At 35.5% G+C, this 23,523-nt stretch overlaps 1 protein-coding gene across 5 annotated transcripts in view; it reads left to right on the top strand.

Annotated features, from left to right (window-relative positions):
* Nucleotides 1–23,523, top strand: part of CGNL1 (cingulin like 1) — a 60,055-nt gene that overhangs the window by 3,440 nt on the left and 33,092 nt on the right. For all 5 annotated transcript variants that reach the window (XM_032990335.2, XM_032990334.2, XM_032990336.2 and 2 more), the window contains 7 exons: nt 11,790–13,390; nt 13,867–13,961; nt 14,906–14,999; nt 16,031–16,132; nt 16,846–16,994; nt 17,503–17,638; nt 19,266–19,478. In XM_032990335.2, the coding sequence (XP_032846226.1) occupies nt 11,807–13,390; nt 13,867–13,961; nt 14,906–14,999; nt 16,031–16,132; nt 16,846–16,994; nt 17,503–17,638; nt 19,266–19,478 (2,373 nt within the window). In that variant the 5' untranslated portion in view covers nt 11,790–11,806. Of the gene's footprint in view, nt 1–11,789; nt 13,391–13,866; nt 13,962–14,905; nt 15,000–16,030; nt 16,133–16,845; nt 16,995–17,502; nt 17,639–19,265; nt 19,479–23,523 lie in introns of those variants that run through there.

Raw genomic sequence — 23,523 nt, forward strand, 5'->3', positions numbered from 1 at the left:
ACCCCACTTTTCCTGCCTTTTTAGGGGTGGGAGGAGGTTATCTTCTACCTGATAAGTTCAGTGATGTGATTCAGAGCCAGGCTTTATGAAGAACTACATCTTTACAATATAGAGATTAACAGCTGTGTCGTGAATGGCCAGGATGAGGTGAAGATATTAGAAGTTCTCCAGTTTTGTTGCTAGGTCTCAACAAACTGTATACTGAGGGAGGTGGTACTGACTTGATGCATCCTCAACTTAAGTTTGGTAGTTTACAGGGGTTTTAATATGTCTTGAATGATGTGTTGGTAGGATGTGCAAAAAAACCCAAAAGGTTGGTCTTGTTGTTTCTATTCTTACTTGGCAAAACAAGGGAGAATCCTCCCACTGAGAATGCTACATTACCATGTTATTGTGTGAGGGAAGGTACTTGACATGCTCGCGGAGTGTCTATTCCAGGCATGTTTATATGGAAACATGAACGCATTTCAGAAACTGCTTTGGCCTTGACTTTCTGACTGGACTTAAATCTAAATGGTAGTATTTTTTCAGTATAGCGAAGTGTGACATTTTAAAATATTTAAACCTGAGAAATTAACATGTTAGGAATGCATGTGGTAAAGATTTAGTGTAATGGTAGTCATGGAGTCACCACTGTTTGGCATTAGAGCTCAGTGTATTTGCTGTGACCTTGTACCATCTCTGCCAACAGAGCTGGAAGCCTCCTTGAAGGCTTTACCCAAATGTCGCTTATAACCTGTTTTATGTGAAATAGAGTGGATGACAAAATCTATAGCCGAACATTTTAAGTACATAGTATAATTTTTCCATGAATGCCTCTAAATTTTTACCTGAATGAACTGTTTTAAGCTAAATTGATCCATCTTTTGTATTTCTGAGATGCATTAACCAGATTGACAGTATGAGGTTTAAAATTAAAATTCTGTAATAACTTTTTCACATTCTACTTGATTTTGGTAAAGAGGGCAATGAGGAGTAAAGGTGATTGGAGGAATATCTCGGAAAGCACTTTGACTTTAAAAAAAACATCTAGGAGATTGGTAAGACTGGAAGAATCCTCAATTATTACCACAAAAGCCCCTTTCTGTGAGGGTCCCCAGGCATGCTAGGGATTATTCCCATTCATATAGCTACATGACTCAACAGACTCAGACAAGAGTTTGACTCCAGGCATTTGCAGAAGTTCATAATTCTTTAGGTATATGTACATTATACACACCATTTTAATGTTGCTAAAATGTCGAAGTGGAAATGATGTAAGTACACTATTAAAAGGTGACTTACTGGCTAGGCTGCCCATGTATGCACATTCATATGAGTATGTGCTTACGTATTTCTGTGTCTGTATATACATAAACTCTCACAGACACCTGTAGAGGCCTTATAAGTAATTACCACCCATTAGGAATGTTTCAGCCCTATTTTAAATTCTATTGAAAGATATCTCTAAAAGCTGTTGAAGTTTATTAGAATGGAATATGTATTTTATGTACATAAACCCACTCAAAAGTAGGTAATGATTTGTGATCTATTGGCAACATAAAGCGTAATGCAGAAGTGGTGGGCAAAATTTGATCTTTTATATACAGATGGGGGAATGTTTTCAGTGATGTGAATCAGGCTCAGAATATTTTGTTAGGCCTTGTTGAAACTGGTAATGGGTTGGGGTATGCCTTCATACAGTCATTTGTACACCATTAGCTGTTACATGCAGGGAGCAAATATTCAGCAGTAGCAGCCTTTATTTACAAGAACAATTGGCATATATTATTGCATTATAATTCCACAAACACTTCAAGCCTCATAAAGAAGCAGCCCTACCTCGCTCATTTCCCCCCAGTAATTAAGCTATTTCAGTGTGAACGTGAGAAGAGAGGCTGCTTGCGGGAGCTGGTTAAACCTGTGCTCAGTGTACAGGCAGGGTCCACACCAGACAGCTTTGGCTGCATAGGCTTCTTAGGCCCTTTGAAGTCATACATCTCCTGGTGGAGCAGGCCACCACACTATGAAGCTCCTTTCCTCTGTGGAGTTATCTAGACTCTCTTTTCTCTGCTCAGTTTATGTGTCTCAGACTGGGTGTGATGATATCATCTTGTCTGATGGTGGCTGGGCTCAGGGCCTGCAGTTCTGACGGCATATTTAAATTTTAAAATGCATGGTTGAGTTAGTTGAAAGAACTAGATGGGTGTGAAGCCAAGTGTTTAAAGAATACAATGTAATTAAGACAAAGTTTAACAATAGAAAAATGGGAGCCATAACCAGCTTGCATATACATGAAGTTGTTGCCTTATGTTGGCTGGGTAAATACGACTCCTAAAGTCTATTTTACATGTTGTTTTTGTACTTAAATACTTGCATCTCCATAGAGATTAACCTTTTTCTATGTGTCTTCATATAGGTAAGACCTTGGCCTTTGCATGCTGTTGTACTCATACAGCTCATCCTTAATTTTATTTAGGAATAAGCTATATTTACATAATCAAGGTTATGCTAGTTGCATCTCTTTTGTTGATATAACTGTAATTTCTGTAATGTGATTATATTTTTGGGGTGGGAATACTGGGAAGAAGGTTCAGTGATATGTCACATCTAAAGCCAAGGAGTAATTTTTGGAGCAGGGGAACCTTTTTGTTTATTTATTTTAGATACTATTATACATAATTTTGTGTTCTTGAAGCACTGGCAAAACTTTTTAACAAAGGTTGCCCTAACTCTGTTTCCATTTCTTTGAGAAGGACTGTTTAAGATACTCTTTATTTTAACAAACCTGAGATTTTTGCCCAAGCCTCTAAAAATACGAACAGGATACTGTCTAGTATGTAACGATATCATTGGGATGTATTAACATAATTTCCTTTGGAACAAAATACAAAGTTTCTAACACAGACAATTGGAGGAAAACGTAGTGAACCAACACAGAATCTCTTGTGGAGTGAGTCTAATCATATCAGATGTTTGGATATAAACCAGCTATTGTATTTGAAATCATAAACTGCTTTTAGAATCTGTAGGTATCCTTGTGTCACTCAGCTGTTGTTTCTGTCAATACTTCAACAGATATAATCATTTAGACTTTGATAAACTAGGAGAGAGGATATAAAATAAAATTTCCTCTTGATAACTTCTTTTTTCAACCTTCTCCTATGCAAGTTTGTCATAAAAATGAGGAAAAACTGAGTATGGTCATATCACATGTATATAATTAACTCTGAAATAACTATTTGTAAGGTTTTGTTGTTTGCTTGCTTTTTGTATTCAAAGTTTGTAAATGTTAATTGTACTTCAGTGTGCCAAGATATGTAAAGTGCATGTAGATAACTCCAGTAGAATGGATTCTGTGTTAGTGTCAAAAAATAGCTCGTACATGTGTATATGAGCCTGTGTGGGAGATGAAACAGTATAGTGGTACAAGTACACTTATGCAGCTACATATGTCCACATAAAGCTTGTACCAATGTAACTATTAATAAACAAATGTAATGCTCCATCTTCTTCCAGTGATTTAACTAGTACGACAGTATACAGGACCTGGGACTAGTCGAGACAGAAGACATGAATTTGTGGAAGTGGATTTCAGATACAGGTCGAATTCTGTTTTAGTATATTTTTAACATGCTTTTTGTCTCTGATTCCCTTCTGATTTGGGAGAATCTGGAAACTAATTACTTTAATAAAGAAAAAGAGCTTTTTAATAATGATACAGAGTATATATTGCAGTGGTAATAGTTTAGAATATTACATGAGAAATTTTGGATTTTCTTAATATTTCTTAATATTTTTATCTTTAATAAAAATTAAGGCTTTATTTTCCATTCAGTAGGCAAGATTAGTAGGTCATGCCATATCCTGTAAAATTATAACTATATGAATTCATACATAGCAGGTTAAGAAAATGCAATATATATTATGTCCTTGTTTTCAATCAAACTGAAACTGAAATCCTCAGCTCTAAGGCAGCAAATCCAAGACTCCTCTACTTTGCTATACTGCATTTCAGGAGAAATTGATAAAATAATATGTGTAACCCATGCTAACCTAAGCATGGCTGTTCGCTTCCATTAGTGGCTATGGAAGAAAAGTGTTATGTGAAATTTTCATCCTACAGGAATTTATAACGTGTCATCCCAAGGCTGCCATCTGAATTCAGAATAGAGAATGATATTTTTCACAGCACAGAAATGAAAGTAATCGATGCAGAAATGTTGAAATACTCACTCCTAAAATGTAATACTGTGATGGCACACTTTTTTCTGTCCCCAGACTTCTCTATGGGTCATTGTTCCTGGCTGGACTTGATGTTTCATTATGCACCCAAAGCCGTATGACTACCATATTTAATCATAACTTGGTTGGAGGGAAAAAAAAAAAAGTTGCCTTTATGGAAGGCACAGACCTACGTAGCTCCTGGTGTGGAGGCTGGAATTATTGCTTCCAGAGGGAGACTTGAACGACCCACTTGCAGTTGTGGGTCCGTGGTCCTCCTGCATTTACTTCTCTACATGGGCAACATGCACACCTTGAACTGGCAGTGGGTATGAATTTCATTGCAGGTAACAGTGCAACGTTGCACTATGCAGTCCTGGGACCATAGGGAAAGTCAGCAGGTCAAAACCCAGTCCTTTTCTCTTTGCATTGCACCAGTTAGTAATATAGATGCATGCAGGGACTGTATCTAAGGTGGTGGATGGGATCTAGTACCAAATATCTAGAAATAGCTTGTGCAGTTTATTTATAGGTAGCGTTTTTGGAAGAATATAAATTGCTAGCTTTTTATGAAATACATAAAATTAATTCTGCCTATATTAATAGATCAGCCTTGTCTTTGAGGCTGAAGAGATGCCTTGATTTGGTATTGTGTCTGTGTGATGCCAAGCATAAGTCTTTGTGGTGTAACACTGGTATAGGGAGTTCTGAATAATACATGCCATATGGCTTAAGTTCCCAGCAACTAATGATTTTTTTCAAACATCGAATTTTTCACAGTCTCTTTCATTCCAACAAGTAGGAAGAACAGGTGGGACATGAAGCTTTTAGACTGATTTTAAATTGAATGAATATTCTAAAACTCAGTGGTCTGTTTTCTGGTTCTTCATTTGTAGAAATTTTAGGTAGGTCTTTGATGCTGACATCACAAAAGCTGACAAATAATAAAATAAATCTCTCTCAGGTTAATTTTTTTTCCTCACTGCTGCCTGCAGAGAGCCTGCATATAGCGAATTATGACGTGATGTGTTGTAGAAAATCATCTGTATGGGCCTTTTTGAAATTTCACTTTTCTCCCATCTGCTCTCCTGTACGCAGCGGATCAAGTAATTCAGCTACCCCAGGGCTATCTTCCATATAGACTGAAAGGGACAGCAACCCAGGCCCATTTTGCTTTTGCAGAAGCCTCAGATTGTAGGTAGGATTGACAGTGATGAAGTTTCCCCTCATGCTTGCAAGGCATGTTTATGAGACTGTATTCCACCAAGTGTAAAAACTTTACAGTTTTGGTCTTCCCGTGAATTATCCTGCCTACTTCCTTTTCTTTACCCTCACAGTATATAAGTTTGCCTTCCTCTTCTCTCCTGAAGTTATGTTCTGTCCTTTTTCCATAGCACTGTCATTAATTCTTGACCTAACGCCAACTTTGTCTTCGTGTGATATTACTGGTACTTTCTGAATAGTCAGCTGCACATAGAATTCATTATTTAGCTTGGAGAGCAAGCTCAATGTTATGTAAAGCTGGAGGAAAAATTTTATATTTCCTTCCTGGAATTTTGCTGTGCACATGTGAAAAATCTGGAGTAAACATCCATAAACTGTTTTATCCCCCTTTTTTTAAAAAATGCACTAATTAAGTAATATGGGTAGTGACTTTTTTTGTGTGTATGGTTAGGAAATTTGGAAATAAATTCCATGGAACCAAATAGAATTTGATAATCTAGAGCTTGAAATTTTCAGAGCTTTAAGAGCTTGAAATTTTCAGAATTTGCTAAGTTCACTCTTCCGAAGAGAAGATAGTATGGTGTGCCCTAATTTCCTTTAATGAAAAATCTTCAGCTGATTCAGTTTTAGGAGTCTCAGGATTACAATAGTGGGTATGAGGAAGTTCCTGGTTTTCTATCATCAAGGGAGGCTGGGAGTAGTGCTAGTGCCACAGGAAAAGTGAAAAAGTTAGATCTTTTTTATTCTTCCACATTCCTTCCCTAGATGTATGCAAAAGGAACATATGTGTAATGTGAGGCAATACCTGTGAAGTATCTGTGGCTCTTTAAGGAGGCCAGGGAGCATGCACTGGTGGGACAGTGTCCCCCCACATGCCTGTCAACACCTCTGCCTATATTATACATCCCAGAAGGCCTGTCTGTCCAGTGCACCTAGTTGAAGGTGTGAGGTGCTTTACAGCAGATGTGCTAGAGGCATGCTTAGTAATGAGGGTGTATGGGCAGGATACAGAAAAGCAAGCTTCATATGCAGTGTGGCACTTAACAGGATTGGGAAGGTTGTGTTCTGTTTTTCTTTCTTTCTTTTTTTTTTTTTTTTGATAAATCTGTCTTGTAGATTTGGCTAAAGAAGAATTGAAATGGATGAGTGGACACAATTCCATGCCTTTGTGATGCTGTAATGTTAGGAAAGCTGCAGAGCTGCTGAAGGGAACAGCCATGTCTGGCACAGGAGTATGTTTCTCAAAGGCACTCTTCTGCTCATGTTGGCAGGGAGAGCAGTCACAGCTCCAAATTACAGGGGATTTCTTATTTTCTAAGGTGGATCTCACATAGCTCCTGGTAGCTAGCTTTAAAACACATGTGAAAGGAAATGTGTTGGAGGCATTTTAAAAAAAATGTTTCTGACCTGTTAAACCTGCAATATTCCTCTCCTGCAGTTCTTTGTAAAGTATCATATCACCACTGAAGAACAAACTGCTACAGAAGAACATGCAGAGTATTGGATTTTCAGACATGAGAACCTCTGCTGACAGGTTCTCTTTATAAACAGAAATGTCATCGTTTCTATTTTTGGCAAAAATAAGTTGTTTGGAAAAATGAAACCACTTCTGAGTAGTGATAAAATACAAGACTTTTATACTGACTAGAGGCCAATATTTTAAATGAGTGTTTAAACACCTTTATGAAGGCATATTTTAAAAAGAAATCCCCAAACTGAATGGCCAGAACAGCTTCGAGTGCCGGTCTTGTTTGTTTGCAGGTTTTAAAGGTTTCTGCCCCTGAAGATGGACTTAAAACACAAATTCAGTCTGGAATTTTGTGATTGCCTTAAGCAGTCCAAGGCCATGTTGCTGCCAAATAGGTGATCCCATCATTCCCTGGTGCCCTGCTGATCTGATGGAAAACTGCAATTTTTTTTTTTCCCCTGGGTCAGTAAAGCTGTGTGACTGCGTGCTTGCTGGCTCAAAAGGAGCAGGGAGGATTGTCTAAGCTGAGGTAACAAAGTGCTAGAACTGTTGCTTTTTGGGATAGTATGTTATGGCCTACATTTTTTAAGTCAGATGGCAACATACAATGTTGAAGTGAAGTAAGCATCTTTTAAACCAACATATTTGAATCGTTTCAAAAGACTTGATCCTGTAGCCTGATGAAACTGGATGGGACCACACAGGGACTACATATGGTTTTCATGGGGTTTTGGAGTGAGGAAGGTGCCTGTGTCGATACAAAGGCTTAGGCCTGTAGGCTCAAGCTGAGTCTATGGTAGACTCATTGAATCAGTTTCTTGCAGCTCTTGACAGTTTTCAGGGAGCTAGTTGATTGAAAATTACTCTCTTACTGAAATTTCAAATAAAATAACTTACCTGGGGCATACAGTGTACACTCCTGTGATACCTGTAAAACTTAATGGTTACCAAGTGGAGTGAATTTGCTTTGTTTGTGCCTGACTGTGTTTCCTGGATCTTTAATTATGTGTTCTTTTCGACTTGCTCTAGGTGATGACTGGATTTACTGAACATGTTGATCATTAAATCCAGCTGTTTATATGGTGTAACTGTAGAAAATCGGGATATTTATTTTCTGGACTTTTCAGAAGCTTTCAGGTGAAACTTTGCTGTTCAATAAAATTTGGCTTGGTATGAACAGAAGATGAAATTACTAATCAGAAAATGTCAGTATACTTTTGTTGTTCTAAACTGCAGCTGAACTTTTAATCTCTGAAAGACACTGCTTCCGTGTCCTTGACTGTGTAATACGTTGTTTTAGCAAGTAGAATATTTTCAAAAGAAAATAATTTATTGAAGTAGTTGTTATGTCCTGATTAATTTGTATATGCTGCTGTGATAATATTCGCTTCCCAGATAGGAGATAAGAAGTGAATTTATAAAATAATAGAATGACAGTCTTCTAACTTATTAAGCACTTATGCAGAATAGATTATTTTTGTTTTCTGAAAACAGTATTTTTAAACTCCTCTGAGACAGCAAATGAAAATACTAGCACAACTATATTATTTAAAATGAAAAGTATTTGGCAGAAAATCTGGAATTAGAATTTATATTGCCCTTAAGAAAAAAAAAAGCTTATATTTTTTATTTTTTTGTAGGTAACTGTAAGGAAACAACAAGCAGCCCCACAAACAGGGAAAATCTCTTCCTAACTACTGTTAAAATATCTGACCTCTTTTCATAAGCTTAAGAGTAAACAAACTGTTTTGCCATATCATATAAGGGCCTCAGCAGACTTTAAAGAAGATTAAAACTGGACAGTTGTAGCTGTCATTGCCCCCAGCTGTCAGCTCCTCCACTGTATCAGACATCAGAATTTCAATCATTAATAGTATGGAACACAAGGCTGATTGCATTTACCTGAGTATGGCAGTCTGCAAATTTTCATGGTTGAGGTGTGTACGCAGCCATTAGAGTTTTCAGATGTTCTAATTTTTGACATGGTGACATTCATCAGAGGAGTGAGGCCAATAGATGGGAGAAGAACAGCTTCAGTCCTCTTATCTTAATCTATTGCTGTAAGTCTGCTAAAGCCTGAAATGCCAACTGTACACTGTGTAGAAATATGGCAGTAACTGACTTAAGCAACTAACATCATTAGGGGGTTTAGGTTTTCATCAGGAAGGCTGTGTGTGAGAGAAACCAGTAATGGCTGTTTTTAATTTAAAACTTTTTACAATATTACAAAACCAGTGTTTTTGTGTATTGTAAAATAACTTTTGGATATTATGTAGTTCATGGGAGTATTATCCACTGTGGCATGACATTCTACAAAACAGGAACTCAGAGTAAAGCCTTCAAATATTTGAACAGGAGGGCCAGCTGTGTTATTTTCTTGTAGATGTATTGGGATTTATGTATACATTTTTTTTTTCACAGTTCCAGAAAGATAAAACATTTTAAAAATTGTTGGTTTAGCACTTTGATTTCTGTGAGGTTTTATTCTTTTGTATAGTAAAATGAAGTATTCTATAAGTGTAATGCATATGAAGACAAATGCACTTATTTCTTTATAGTTTTAGAGATAAATTAAATATATTAATGGTTAATTTAAGGTAGATTATTGGCCAAAATTTTGAGTCCTGGGCGCTTTTTTGACTTTCATTTTTTTTTTCCTGGTTATTTAATATTTTTAGCAACATGTTTGAAAGCTCAGCTTTTGCAGTTGCCCTGAATTTGACATACTGTAATTTACTGCTTATCTATTCTTTACGCTGATTGATTTGAATAATTTTTTTTTAACTTTTAGGTTTATTTTTATTGACCCCTTCTTCTTGTGTTTGTTAATTGTTAGCACTATTGGTAAATTCAGATGAAGTTTACTCTTTTTATATGTCTGCAAATACATATAGCTTTAAAGTGTAGTGTAAACTTTCATATACTAATTTATCTAAATTTACTGGTGGCATTTCTAATCTGGATAGAATTGCTAAGTGGAGACCCTTTTTAAGGATGTTCACATATTCATCTACTGCAGATGCATACTACCAACTGTATAAATAATTTTTTTTCATTTACATGATCACATGCAAATATGCCATGAGTGATTTTTAACTTACTCAGAGTTGTTACTCAGTTGCTTTTTTCATGGGCTATTTGAAGTTTCTTTGTTAGTAATTTTCAGTTACAAAATCACATCTTGTTAACATTTTTCCCTAGACAATCGTGCAGATTTGTTTTAGAAGTCTGAGAAACTTTATTTCATATTTTTTCTTTTGCTAAAACTTGAATTTATTTAAATTTTTATCATTTCACTACATACCCCCGTAGTAACTGCAGATCAACATTGTATAATAGAGTAGTAATGTAAAAATGGAAAGCATAAAAGCTTCAAAATTCTTGCTTTATTTGAAAACAACTTTTGAACTTTAAAAAATACTTCCTTTTTGTTGCCTTGAGCAAAGAAAGAACAATTTTGAGACGTGGTTGAATGTAGCTGAACCCACTCAACAGTTTAAAGAACTGAGTGGAGAGCCTGTTTTGGTTCTTATCTCCAGCAACTGTTCATTAGATTAGTGTGGTCTGGTTCCTTTACAGTGTATATTCTAAGTTACAATTGTGTACAGTGCAATCTTTTTTCTCCTTTGCTTTCTCAGCCGCTGTCAGTGCAGCTCAGAGGCTGAATTCAGTGCCCTAGTGAAAAACCCACTAAATCAATGGAGAGCTCTTCATCGACTCTGGGTGATTAGAATCAGCTTCTGCTGTTTTTACTTTGTCATTTTTGTCTGTTTATACACTGAAACAGTGTAATTAGTGTGAGATGTTATAAACATTCAGAAAAGAAGGTAAAAAAATGTGGAGAAATACATAGAACGGAAGCCCAAGATAACGAAGTGTGTTGGTCCTTCCAGTTTCCTTCCATTGTTCCCACTCCTTCATTTTTCTAATTCCCTTAGCCTTCTCTGGCTTATCCTTTGTTTTTCCCTTGCTCTGTTTCTCTTCCTACTCCAGGAGGTCCTAAATGGAGATCAAATTCATAGTATCTGTTTACTTCCCTTTACTGAGTGAATTTAACCTCTGAATTAGTTTTGGTGAATTTAACTAGTTCACCGAATCCTTAAATATATAAGAAAGATGTTGACAGTGAGACTGCTTTTTTCTTCATTAAAATAATCATTTGATATCTAGCATTGTATTTAGAGAAACATATGCTGATGCCTTCAGATGAAGTAAGCCTGCTTTTGAGGAAGAGCTGGAGTTAGTTTTTAGGGAGAGGCAGATATTTTTGAGGGGAGCTGTCTCGTTAGAAAGAAGAATTGGGTGGAAGCTATAATACTACAAATATTGAGCCAAACTTTTAAATTCACTGTCAGGAAAAAATTATAATTCTGCTGTTGATTAGAATATCTGAGGGAGATGGTTCATGCTGAGATACACAGGAGAGTGAAACTGGCTGCAGAGGTTTATTTTTCCATGAGACATCCTGTTGTTTCTGTTTCCTCTTGATGATTATTCACCATTGTTTAGTGATCTTGGTTTTGTCAGGCTTCAGTGATTAGTCAGCTCTCCAACTCAGTTCAAAAGTTTATTCCCTCGAGGTTTCACATCAGTCTGACAGTCTTATGTTCCATTGTTTTATAGACACAGGTCTTACTGGCACTGCACTTCCTCTGCCATTAGACAGTTGGTCCGTAATATGTAACAGACAGTAAAGTAAAACTACCCATTGATCCAGAATCAGTCAGACGTTTGTATCACAATGCATTTGCTTTATGCTTTGTATAGCTTGCATATTGGTTCTCTGCACATTACAGTTAGTCTTCATAGTCACACTCAGTGGTGGAATAAAGTGATTGATGAAATAATCTAAAGTATTTAAAACAATGACATTTTAAATTTTTCTTTTATTCAGCTATAATCCTCATAATCATGGAGCCATATTTTGCTGGTTTTAAGCATGTGCAGCAGGACTGTGAAGTCACTCTTGAACTTAGAAGTGAGGAGACTCAAAAAACTAGAAATGCACAAAATTCTAGGACGGGGTCTTATGGTGTCAGTATTAGAGTCCAAGGAATTGATGGACATCCTTACATAGTACTAAACAATACAGAAGGATGTTTGTCAGAAAATCCTCCTCCTGGAAAAGAACAACAGGTCATTTCTCAGACTGTAAGCAAACCAGACACAGATTCCGATACTGCTTTTAAGTTGGAGGACAAAAGCAGCGAACACACAAAGTCTCCTGGAATACAGCACATGCAACCCTGTATGCTTAAAAGCCTAAAGATAACCAATCTGGATGAAAAGGAAAATGAAATATCAGATTTTAAAGATGGAACAATGAAATCCTCCAATTTGTTGAACTTTCAAAGACATCCTGAACTTTTACAGCCTTATGATCCTGAAAAAAATAACTTGAACTTGGATAATTATCAGTCTTCTGTGTGCAGTAAATCTAAGTCTTTTACAGATGAAAAAACTGAAGCAAAGCCTTGGATTTCCTCGTCTAAAGTGATGTCCCTACAGAAAACAAATACGTACCTTGCAGAGCCAACCAAAGCAAATTCAAAAAAGCTGTATTTGAACAGGTCAGTAGAAGTAGAAGACCAAAATAAGCAGCTGTTGGATTGTCCTAGTAGCACAATCAGCCCCAATGAAGTGTGTGTTTCAGAATCATTTTCATCTGCAGGAGGATCCCCATGTGTTAGTCCCAATGCTTATCCAGAGACAAGAAAACCGAGACCAGATGTTCTTCCCTTCCGCAGACAAGATTCAGCTGGGCCAATACTGGATGACTCACGAAGATCATCATCCTCATCAGCTACTCCCACTTCTGCAAACTCCTTATACAGATTCTTACTTGATGACCAAGAGTATGCCATCTATGCAGACAATGTTAATCGTCATGAAAACAGAAGATACATCCCATTTTTTCCTGGAACTGGTCGTGATATTGACACTGGTTCACTTCCAGGAGTAGATCAGCTAATTGAAAAGTTTGATAAGAAAGTTGAACCTCACAGAAGGGGTAGGTCAGGAAAAAGGAATAGAATTCATCCAGATGATCGCAAAAGATCAAGAAGCGTTGATAGTGCCTTGTCATTACGGCTTGATGTAAATTCAGATTATTTAGGTGAATTCAGTAAAAGCTTGGGTAAGTCAACTGAGCAATTGCTGAGACCATCTAAAGTTTGCCTTCAGAAGCAGTTATCCAGAGATCAAAATTCACCTTCCAAGGAGATGAAGATTTCTGCTCAAAGTGTTGGAAAACTGCAAGTCCCTGATAAAGACCCTCAGAACAGCAATTTCAGTTCTTTGCAATACCATAAACAAAATGGAGCTGATACTGAGAGCTTGATGTTTAGGTCATCTACACTCCCAGGACAGAATAAGAGAGAGGAAGTTAAAACAGTGACTTCTACTTTGTTGTTGCCAAACCGAATTACAGTTCCACCTGATTCAGGAGCCAAGATGATTTCTGTAAAAACATTTTCATCCATTCCTAATACACAGGTAATTTTTAATTTACTCTTTAGGTTGTGTTTTGCACTCTAGCATACTAAAACTGCCATGATACTTCTAAATGGGTTATCAGACTTATTCTGGAGAAATGTAAATACAAAAATGATTCCTGTAATGGCAGTTATAGGAAAACATGGTTTGTAAACCAGCTTATTCTTGTATGGATGAAGGAGAGATGGTGGAGCCAAAGAAGATTATTGTAAATTATGCTATGATGATTCTTAAGCACAAATGCACAAAATTAGAATGCCGAAATACATGTAACTCCATGCAAAATTATGTTTTCTTTCTTTTGGTGTGGAGTACACTTTCTTCTTGCAGTAAGCCAAAACTCCAATTGATCTCTGTGAACTTTGTCCACAGTACAGAAATGTTTTCATAATAGAATAGAATGGAGGACCTAAGTTGTACAGGTTGTATTATCCTCACAGGATTATATTTCTTGACATTTTATTTTGTCCTTTTAGGCAACTCCTGATCTCTTAAAAGGCCAGCAAGATCTTGCACAGCAAACAAATGAAGAGACTGCTAAACAGATACTTTACAGTTATCTTAAGGAAGGGTTAGTAACACAGTTAACTTCTGGAGAGGCAACTGTATTTTTTCAATGTTTATTTTATATTACATTTAAAAGGTGAAACTGTAAAATCAAAGCTATAATTAAATGAAATGTTTGTTTCATAATTCTGTATCTCAGCTGTGTCCTTTAAGGCATTATAGGATCTAAAAATACGCAGGCAAGCAGGACTTACATAAGGTATTGTACAGAATTTGATTAAATGTACTTGAAATTTGTGAATCAGAATAGGTTTTGTCTTTTAAATACTTCTGGAGTTAAACTTCATGTGATACGGAGGTTCATGAAGAATTCAAATGTCTCATGCGAGTTTAAGCTTGTGGATTTTTTTTAAACAACAACAAAGAAGTGTTATCTCTTAAGGTTTGACAGAAGCTCTCTTGTTTCTGTGCCTTTGATCCTTTGTCCACTTTAACTCTTTTACTTGGTATTTTCCAATGATAACTTATTGAAAGATGGAGGAAGGAGAAATTAAAATATACATGATACACTTAAATTTCTTTGCTTTCCTGCTGTAGCAGGTTCTGGGAGCTGTCAAAGTGATATTTTATGGTGCAGTAGTCAGGACTTGAAAAACCTAGTAATAATTACTTCTCATTTCTGTATGTTTGAATAATATACAAGCTGAATATCTGTCTTTCCACAGCTATAGTCTGTAGAAGAGAGTTGCAATTAAAGAGTTCAGTGATACTTTTTTTTTATTTTTTTATTGTAATTAGAAAACATTTGGAATACAAATTTTTAATAGCCTCTCTTTAAAGGGTTTAACGAAATCACAGTTAAGATAATTTCTGACTGGTTTATATTAGGTGATTTATTTTTTTTTTATGGTGGTGATTTTCTATAGTTTGGACACTGAATTTGTTTTGATATTAACAAAAAGTACCTTTGATTATATCATTACTTACTTGTACTGTCTGTGTTTTTAGAAGTGCTGATAATGATGATGCGACAAAGAGGAAAGTCAACTTGGTTTTTGAGAAAATTCAGACTTTAAAGTCAAGAGCTGCTGGAAAGACGCAGGTAAACAATTTCTAAAGTTGTTTTGGCTTGTTTCACAGTGATACAGTGTTCAAACAGGGCTTTAAAAATGTGAGTCCTCTCACTGACTTCAATTAGACTATTCTTGTGGTCTCTCAGTAGTATAGCTTCATTTTAATTATGCACTGATGTGACTTATGGGAAATCAATTAGTTAACAATTAAAAAGGAATGTAGAGGAATCTACCATGATATCTACATTTTGGTTCTATGTTTTAGAAGGAGAGAGATGCAGATTTAGTGTGAACATCAAAAGGTTGCTGGATAGAAGAAAAAGCTATCATACATAGCTTAAAAAATAATGTTGAAGCATCTTCTCATTATAGTGATGTAAATAGGTATCTACGTGGAGAGAATATTTTAATTTGTAATTTCGAAAAGCAGTAATCTAGGATATTGGTTAAAAGCTATATTACAATAATAGCATTTGACAGTCTGCCTACTGAAAAGTTTTTGTTTCCTGCTATACAGTGCACTGTTTTTTCAGTTCTAAAGCAAAGTGAAGAAATGCCAGTTGTTGCAGTGGTGGCATAAGGACTAAATGCCTGCTTTTGATGGTTATTTTATCCTATGCTATAATTAGTTAAAATGAAAATATAAAACACATCTTAAGAAATTACTAAAAAACAGGGTTTGAAAATCTGTCTTGACATATAAGCATGAATCCTTTTGATGTCCATTTTGTGTAATTCATGATATCTCAGTCAAATTTGGCCCTAACTACTCATGATTTAATTTATATGTTGCCTAATTTGAATTTTTCTTTAGCTTTGTATGTTTTCTGTGTTATTGGCAACATGTCTTGGGCAATTACCAAGAAGTTTTATGAAAATCAAATCATGGTTCTTTTGAAAATACTAGCTTGGCTTGACCCATGTGAAAAATCCCTGGTGAGCTCAGACTGTTGATGATACGCTTTATTAGCCTTGCTTGTAGCTTTACTTTAGATTTTAAAAAACAATCGTCAAAGAGCATCTTGTCTTTGTGGGAATAAACATCTCTATTTAATTGTAGGTTTCGGATTCTTCAACTGAAGTAAAAGCATTGGTGGAACAAAAAGCAGAACTTGAAAGGAAAGTGGAAGAATTAGAGAGAAGACTGGATCTAGAGATTAGGGTATGGCGCTTTGTTGTTAGAAAGCTTTTAACTATTTTGAATATACTTTTCTAAGATAGTGACAACTGGTCACCCAGCTGAATCTTTTTTGCTTCGTATTCTTTTTAATCCAGATATACCTGAGCTTTTACAGAAGGCTATATTTTAATTGCAGTTGCTCATAGCATAGTTACCCTTTTTAAGAAGTCTCCTTAATATTTGAGAAGGAGTTTGGAGGAGTGAATAAAAATGTTAGGCACATGCACATAAGATTTCTTGGGTATCTGCAGAGGTAAATGTTAGTCTGATGACTGGGATGAGACAGACATGGAATGAGAGACAAACTGTGTTACTCATGTAGCTGCTGTTTATTAATTACAGCATTATTTTTACAGTTCTGAATTCAAACTAATTAATTATAGCCATGCTCTGAAGACATGAGAAGAACAGCTTGGCTTCTTTCGATTTGCATTTTGAGTCTGTGATAAGAATCAATATAATTGAAATTGATCAGATAGTACTGAGGAGACTTCACTTCTCACATTTCTAATAAAAACCAAAAAGCAGTGCTTTATATGTTTCCAAGCTTTTAATATTAACAAATTAATAAGCACTTCTACAAGTGAAAAAATATCAAAGTCTTGAAATGGCTTCTTTCATATAATAAAATAGAGCCTTTAATTTATTTATGCTTAGTCTATTACCTTGTTTAACTACTCATGTACAAAATTCAGAATCAGCAGAATTCCAAAGAAGAGAGAGATGCTACACGAGCAAGCCTGAAAGAACTTCAGTTGAAACTTGATGAAAGTATATGTGAAAAAGAAGCCTTAAAAAAGCAGCTGGAAGAAAGCGAGAAGGAACTCAGGCAAAACCTAGAAGAGTGAGTTAATTCTAGAGAAGTTATTCATTGGAATTTATACCTTTTCTTAAACCTTTTAGGTTAAAAGTATCTGTGTCTTCAGAATATGCAGGATCAGACAGTGACATTTGTTATTGTAGGAAATATTTCTACTGTTTAAAAAAGGCATGTTTTTAGAATATCTGGAAGGAAGAGAAAGATTGCTGAATTTATGGTCATCTTCTTAGTGTGAATTGCTTTTAATATTTCATGGTCATAATATACAGTTTAAGTGTTTAAAATACGGAAATGTTTGAATGCTTTAGTCAAGAATATAGTAGCAGCTTTAAAATAAAATACAACTTACCACTTAAATATCTGTTTAAAAGAGTTCTCATTTTTACTGCTCTGACATTTTGTTTTTCTGCCTCATTATATTCCATTCACTTGGGGGGAACATGGGAATAGGCACTTGTATCTTTTTAGTACTTGAAAGAACAAATTAGTATTTCTACAAATTAAAAAATCCTGTCTGATTTTTTCTAATGAGGCTTTTTGAAGTGAAGATGGAGCAGGAACAGCACCAGACTGAGATCAGAGATCTTCAAGACCAGCTCTCTGAGATGCATGATGAACTGGATAACGCAAAACATACTGATGAAGGGGAGAGAGAGGTTCTGATTGAGGTTAGTTATAAAGTACCAGAAGAAGGATGAAAAAATCAGAATTGCGTGAAAAGTGGAAACTAAAATACAGGTAGAAGGAGGACATGCGTTAGCTTTTCCCATTCTCTCAGTCCCAAACAATATACCATTACTAGGTGACCTAAGAAAGCATGTTATAACTACATTAACACTGAAAGGAATACGAAGGTTTAAGTACTATTGTTCTGCAGAATAGAACAAATAATATAATGGTTGAGGGACAACCGAGTTATCCACTATTACCAGATAATCACCTTGGTCAGTTTTAACAATTAGATAAGATTTAGAAAAGGGAAGATCCCTTTAAAGAAGGTGTACATATTAGCAAGGCCAAGAACTAGCTTAAGAAATTGAAGCTAAATGTTAAAATGCAAAATAGGGAGCAAAAGCATAGGTGCTAGATCACAGGAATATTAAAGATGTTTGTGTGCCAGACGTGCTGAGTAGAATATCTACCTTGTTTTGTGTAGGTGAGATTTGATTACTTTCTTAAATGACTGTCTTAAATCTCAGGCACTGCAGTTGACAGTTGTACATAAATAGGGGAATATCTGGAATGATGGTGATAGTACTGAAAAACATTACCTATGAAGAAGGACTTCAGTCTGAATGGAGGAGTGAGGGAAGAGTCAAAAGCACATCTTACATAATGTTGCTATAAAGGAGAGAGCCATCAATTTTTCTATGTTGTGTGGCGATAGAGTAAGAAATGAAAGACTTAGCTGCAGAGATTTAAAGTAAGTATTGGAAAACATTTTCTATCAATATGGCTAGTTAAACAGTGGAACATGGCTGTCTGTGACAGTAATAGAATTCCTTTCATCATAGGCTTGTAAGGACAGAATATATGATGTATGTCAGGAATGGTTTAGATGTACTGATCCTGCTTCAGTGCAGGGGAAGTTTACATTCTTTTTGAAAGTGCAGTTATTCACAGCTTGAGAAACACGGAATTAGATAATTCTTGAAGCTGTACATTTTTGATTGTTGCTGTTATTTTATTCTGTGTTTGTATACATGCATGTGTGTATTTATTCTTCAGATTCACTGACTACTCACTTCCTTCCCAGCAATTTATAGAGGGGAAATTACTTCTGGGGTGTATATGGTGGGAGGAGGAAGAATGTAAGTCCATTTGGGAAGCACTTGTTTTATCTTCAGCACTTGCAGAAGCAACTTTATTTTTTCCAGCAGAAATAAATTCCAACAAGGAATTACTGGGTTCACTTTTCTTGCAGTGTGAGTTAAAAAAGGTTTTTCTTTGTTCTTACCCATCTCCTTGCTGCAGAAATTAGGACCGAGGGAGCTGTTCAACTGCAACCTTAGTTTGACCCCTGCTTTATTTACAGGCAGCATAACATACACCATCAAAGCATTTTTGTAGTTTTGCACCATCAGATATGTTGGCCCATTATATAAAACTTCAGCTATATATTATAATAATCTTAGGGTTTAGTAAATTTTTAGCTTACTATAAAAGCTGCAATAAATACATTGATCATATGACATGTAGTTTGCTTTGGGGAGCTTATATGCTTTCCTTTGAAACACAAATAGAACGTCCATTGGAGCTATTTGTCATGAAACTGTGTTTAATTTTGTTCTTTAGGAGTTGATGCAAATGAAGCAGGATCTGCAAGAAGTATTAATAGCAAAAGATCAACAGGAAGAGATTCTGAGAAAGAGAGAGCGAGAGCTTACAGCTTTAAAAGGAGCACTAAAAGAAGAAGTATCTAGCCATGACATGGAAATAGATAAACTTAAGGAGCAACATGATAAAGAATTGCTCAATCTACAACAGAGCCTGGACAAAGCAACAGAGGTAAAATAAGTGATTACGGTTAATCTCTATAGGGATGTATATTAAATGCTTGCAGATACTACTATTTTCTTAGCAAAATAGTGAAGATTTGGGCTATGAGATTCTTAGCTGCTGAGAATTAGGTTTGATTTCCCACACTTTGACACTGTTTGTCACAGCTGAAGTTGTGGTCCTTTCTTCAAGCCGTTATTTACTGTTTGCTTCATTGCAAACTGAGAGAGAATAGGTGGAAGTATAATGCAGAGGACCGTTTGCTTGTCCTGGGTTAAATGGAATCACTGAAACCTTGAGGATGACCTGAAGACTGCCAGTGTGCTTTGCCAATGATGCTACTGAAATTACAGTTTTGGAGTTTCCAGCAATTCTCTGCAGTTCTTTGCAGCCCACATTCAGCTCCTTGTGTCATGTCCCGTGCCCTGGTTACAGTGTTCCACCTTGTCCGTTCAACTACTTCCTACTATTTTTTTGTTGTTTTATTTTTGTGTCTTTTTCATTTATTGAGCTTTGACTGAATGGTCAAATGTGTGCCAGTACAAGGGAAACAGCAGGGATTGGGTGTCTGGAAGCAGACAGGAAGAAAACAAAACTGAAGGAATTGCCACTTCCCGCATCAGCAGGAAGTCTGTGTGAGGGGCAGAACAGGAACTGAGTTTTCAGATGTGCATTTCTGTTATTGTTTTCCAAAAGGTGTCCTTCTTGAAGTTATCTTTGCAGAGACAGCAGGTAGGAATTTGTTGAAAGATTTTTTTATAAGGAGGTAGTTCTCAAAATTTTGAGTGTTATTTTTACGATGATAGTTATTTGTGTCTTTTTTGTATCTCCTTCCATCATTTTATTTCTGTCAAATATTTGAGAAAATTTCTACAGGTAAACTGCTTTACCATTGTGAGTCAAAATTATATTCCCAGTTTTATGCTTAGAAATGTCCATGCTAATTTATATCTTTTAGCTATACCTCACTGGTGTTAGATGAGTTGCAGTTATCCTACTGGTCATAGCCAAAAGCATAATGTAGAACTGAACTAAAATTAAGCTTAAAACTTGAAAGGAGTTTCCAAAGCTTTATATGCTTTATGAGCAAAGTAGGAGCACATATGGAAGATGCTGGATAGATACTGTGTGACTGAGTTCTGATAAAGAGTATTCTTTAAAAGGATTGTTTTCAAATGTGCAGTTTTCTTCAGTGGTTAGAAAATTTTATATACACTGATTTGTTTATGCAGCCTGAGACTTGAGATTGTTTGGCTTTGCTTAAATGTGTTGTTTCTCCTTGTTTACATCATCATGAAGATATTTGACTTATCTGAGCTGCTTGAACTGAATTAATGTTTTTTTTTTTTTCTTTAAAGAGAAAAGTAGAACATTTAAATTATCATTTTTTTATTATACAGTAATTGTAGTGACAGCTTAACCTCAATGAACTACCTTTCAAAGTTACTGCATGGTAATTTACTGTATTTCAATTATAGAACTGTAATTACAACTGACAAGAAATGAAAGAGTAGTCTGTTTGGCATAATAATAGCCTGGGAAATGGCTCTATGACTGGGTTGCTCTGGCTTAAACGTAGTTATAAATAGCATTTATTTACTTGCATGACATAGTCTATCTAATAGTAAATTTAATAAGATGTTCAATAGTGAAATTTAGTTAATTAATGTTGCTCTAAGCACCAATTCCGCTCTTCTGATTTTGCTTCAAGTGATTTTTGTTTTTTTTTTTTTTTTTTTTTTTTTTGTTTTTTTTTTTTTTTTTTTTTATTTTAAGTAAAACTTTTAGCATGCTTAATTGGAAGGTGATTGGGTTATTTTGTTTCATCTCACCTAGTATTATTATCCTTAATGTTTTTTTTGAAGCCTGACATTATCTTTATGCTTGATGGCTGAGATCAGTTGTTGCATTTGATATATCATTAGGAAAGTATAAGCAGTCTCTGCAGGGAGTTAGATGAGTGATCTGCTGTGATAGTACATATGATATTAATTATTGGTTTTATAATTAATTTGGAATACCCAACAGTGTGTATGAAAATCATGTTTTATACAACTGAAGCTGCTTCACCTGTTAAATTATTTTTTGTAATATTAGTGCAAGCTGGTAAGTTTTATATTGGATGGTGGAATACAAGAAATTCACATCAAAGATTAGTGGAAAGGGCCATTCTGTTGTATTTGGTGAGGAAATGCTGTAATAGTGGTTTATCATACAGAAAATATGGATGCTGGTGTTTGATAGATCAGGGTATATTGGAGTCTGTATGTTCAGGGTTGTTAGTTCTTATGTTGTTTCTGTATCATCCAAATTGATACACTGAATAAAGGTGTTTTGTGAATATGTATTAAGCCAAAAAGGAAGTTTTTGCAAGGAGAAAGGATGTAATTTTTGTGCCAGTTTTAAATCAACAGAATTTTCAGCTGCTGGAGTCGTCAGATAGGTTGGCAAGTAATGTATAGTGCATTTAGTCTGTGTGACTAGAATGCCACATAGATCTGTTTTGAAATCATGTTAGAAATGTACTCAGGGTTATCTGATAGGAGCATAGAGTGCGGTTGTCATGTGCGATTCTGTTCTTGTGCTTACTGATGTGGTGGTAGGTTAGGTTTTTTGGGTTTTTAACTCATCTTTGTGTTATGTGTTTTGCCTTGTGGTGGTCTTCAGATGGCTGTGATTTTTTTCTTAACTTCATTGCTTGTTTATTAAGACCGAGACCAGACTATTTCCATCTAAAAACAGTATAAGTTTTACTCTTCCATAACATACCTCTGTGGGGTAGTAATTGCCTTTAAAAGTAAATTAAAAAGTCTTTCTAATTAAAAATGGATTTCTCCAACTGCAAGTTCTAGAGCAGAAATTACTATTAATTCCCTCCTGGTTTTAATGTAGTACAAAATTTGGTATTATTTATTTTGACCCTACAGCACAAGAGGCCACCGTTATACTATTTAACTATGAGTGCTCTGTCACTGTAGATGGAGTGCCACTGTTTCGGTAAAATTTGGAGATAGCTTTTGGAATGTAATATTGTAGGCAAAAGGTTGTAGCAATTTGCAACTAGTACTGTTCAAATTCCACTGAAATTGTATCAGCTAGGGAGTGCAGTTTCAAACTGCACAGCACTGTCAAATTTATGTCTATTTTGAGAAGCAGTCTGCACAAATTATGTTGTTAAGAAAAAGTTGTAATCGTCACATTATGAAGTGGCTTATCTAAGACTGACCTTGACTGATTTATTCAGGGTTCATCATGCTTCTGACCTTGTCTTCAAAACGATAAAACAAACACTCAGAGTTCAGCAGCTGATTCATTTATCAACACATTTAAGAATGCAATGAAGCTTGTGGTCATGTGAGCTTTAACCGATGTGTATGTTTTAACGTGATACGATTAAAGAGAAGGAATTTTATCAGAGCAATAGATAGGAACAGCAAAAAACAGTGGTTACCTTCTGCACATTTTACAAACTAAAAGTGTACTCCTTTAAAATAAGAAAAAAATATACAATTTTGAACTTTGTAGATGAGAAGCAGTTTTGGTTTTGTTTTTTTCCCCCATCTGTATGAATTGATTGAGAAGTTAGGTGAATGTAGCACAGAGCTGTAAAGAACTTTGAAATGAAGGTGAATATTGAATCTTTTTATACTTAACCTGATAATATGATATTTCTTCTTCAGAGGTAATAAAAATCTCCTACATAGTGCAGAAGCTTAACAAAAACTAGCTTAAGCATTGTAAGTGATGCTGATATATACTGTGTATGCTTTTCTTGTAGAAATGGCTAGGCATATATAGTTTAAATGTAAAATGAAATATAACTAAATTTAGTATGTTCTGAGAATTTACTTTGGAATAATGCTGTACAAACACCACACAGTGGTTACCCAAGTTACTCAGGGCAAAGTGAAGACATAACTGATTGTGGAGCATCACAGAGACAATTTAGTACATAAAGTGATAGAAAGATATAGTGTATATAACTGTAAAATTTCATATATGGAAAAAGCCCAATAGGATCCCAACTAACTTGTGCCACTCTAAGGTGAAAACA

The sequence above is a fragment of the Tyto alba genome, unplaced genomic scaffold, assembly GCF_018691265.1.
Source record: "Tyto alba isolate M040663 unplaced genomic scaffold, T.alba_DEE_v4.0 Super-Scaffold_41, whole genome shotgun sequence".
Taxonomy (NCBI): Eukaryota; Metazoa; Chordata; class Aves; order Strigiformes; family Tytonidae; genus Tyto; species Tyto alba.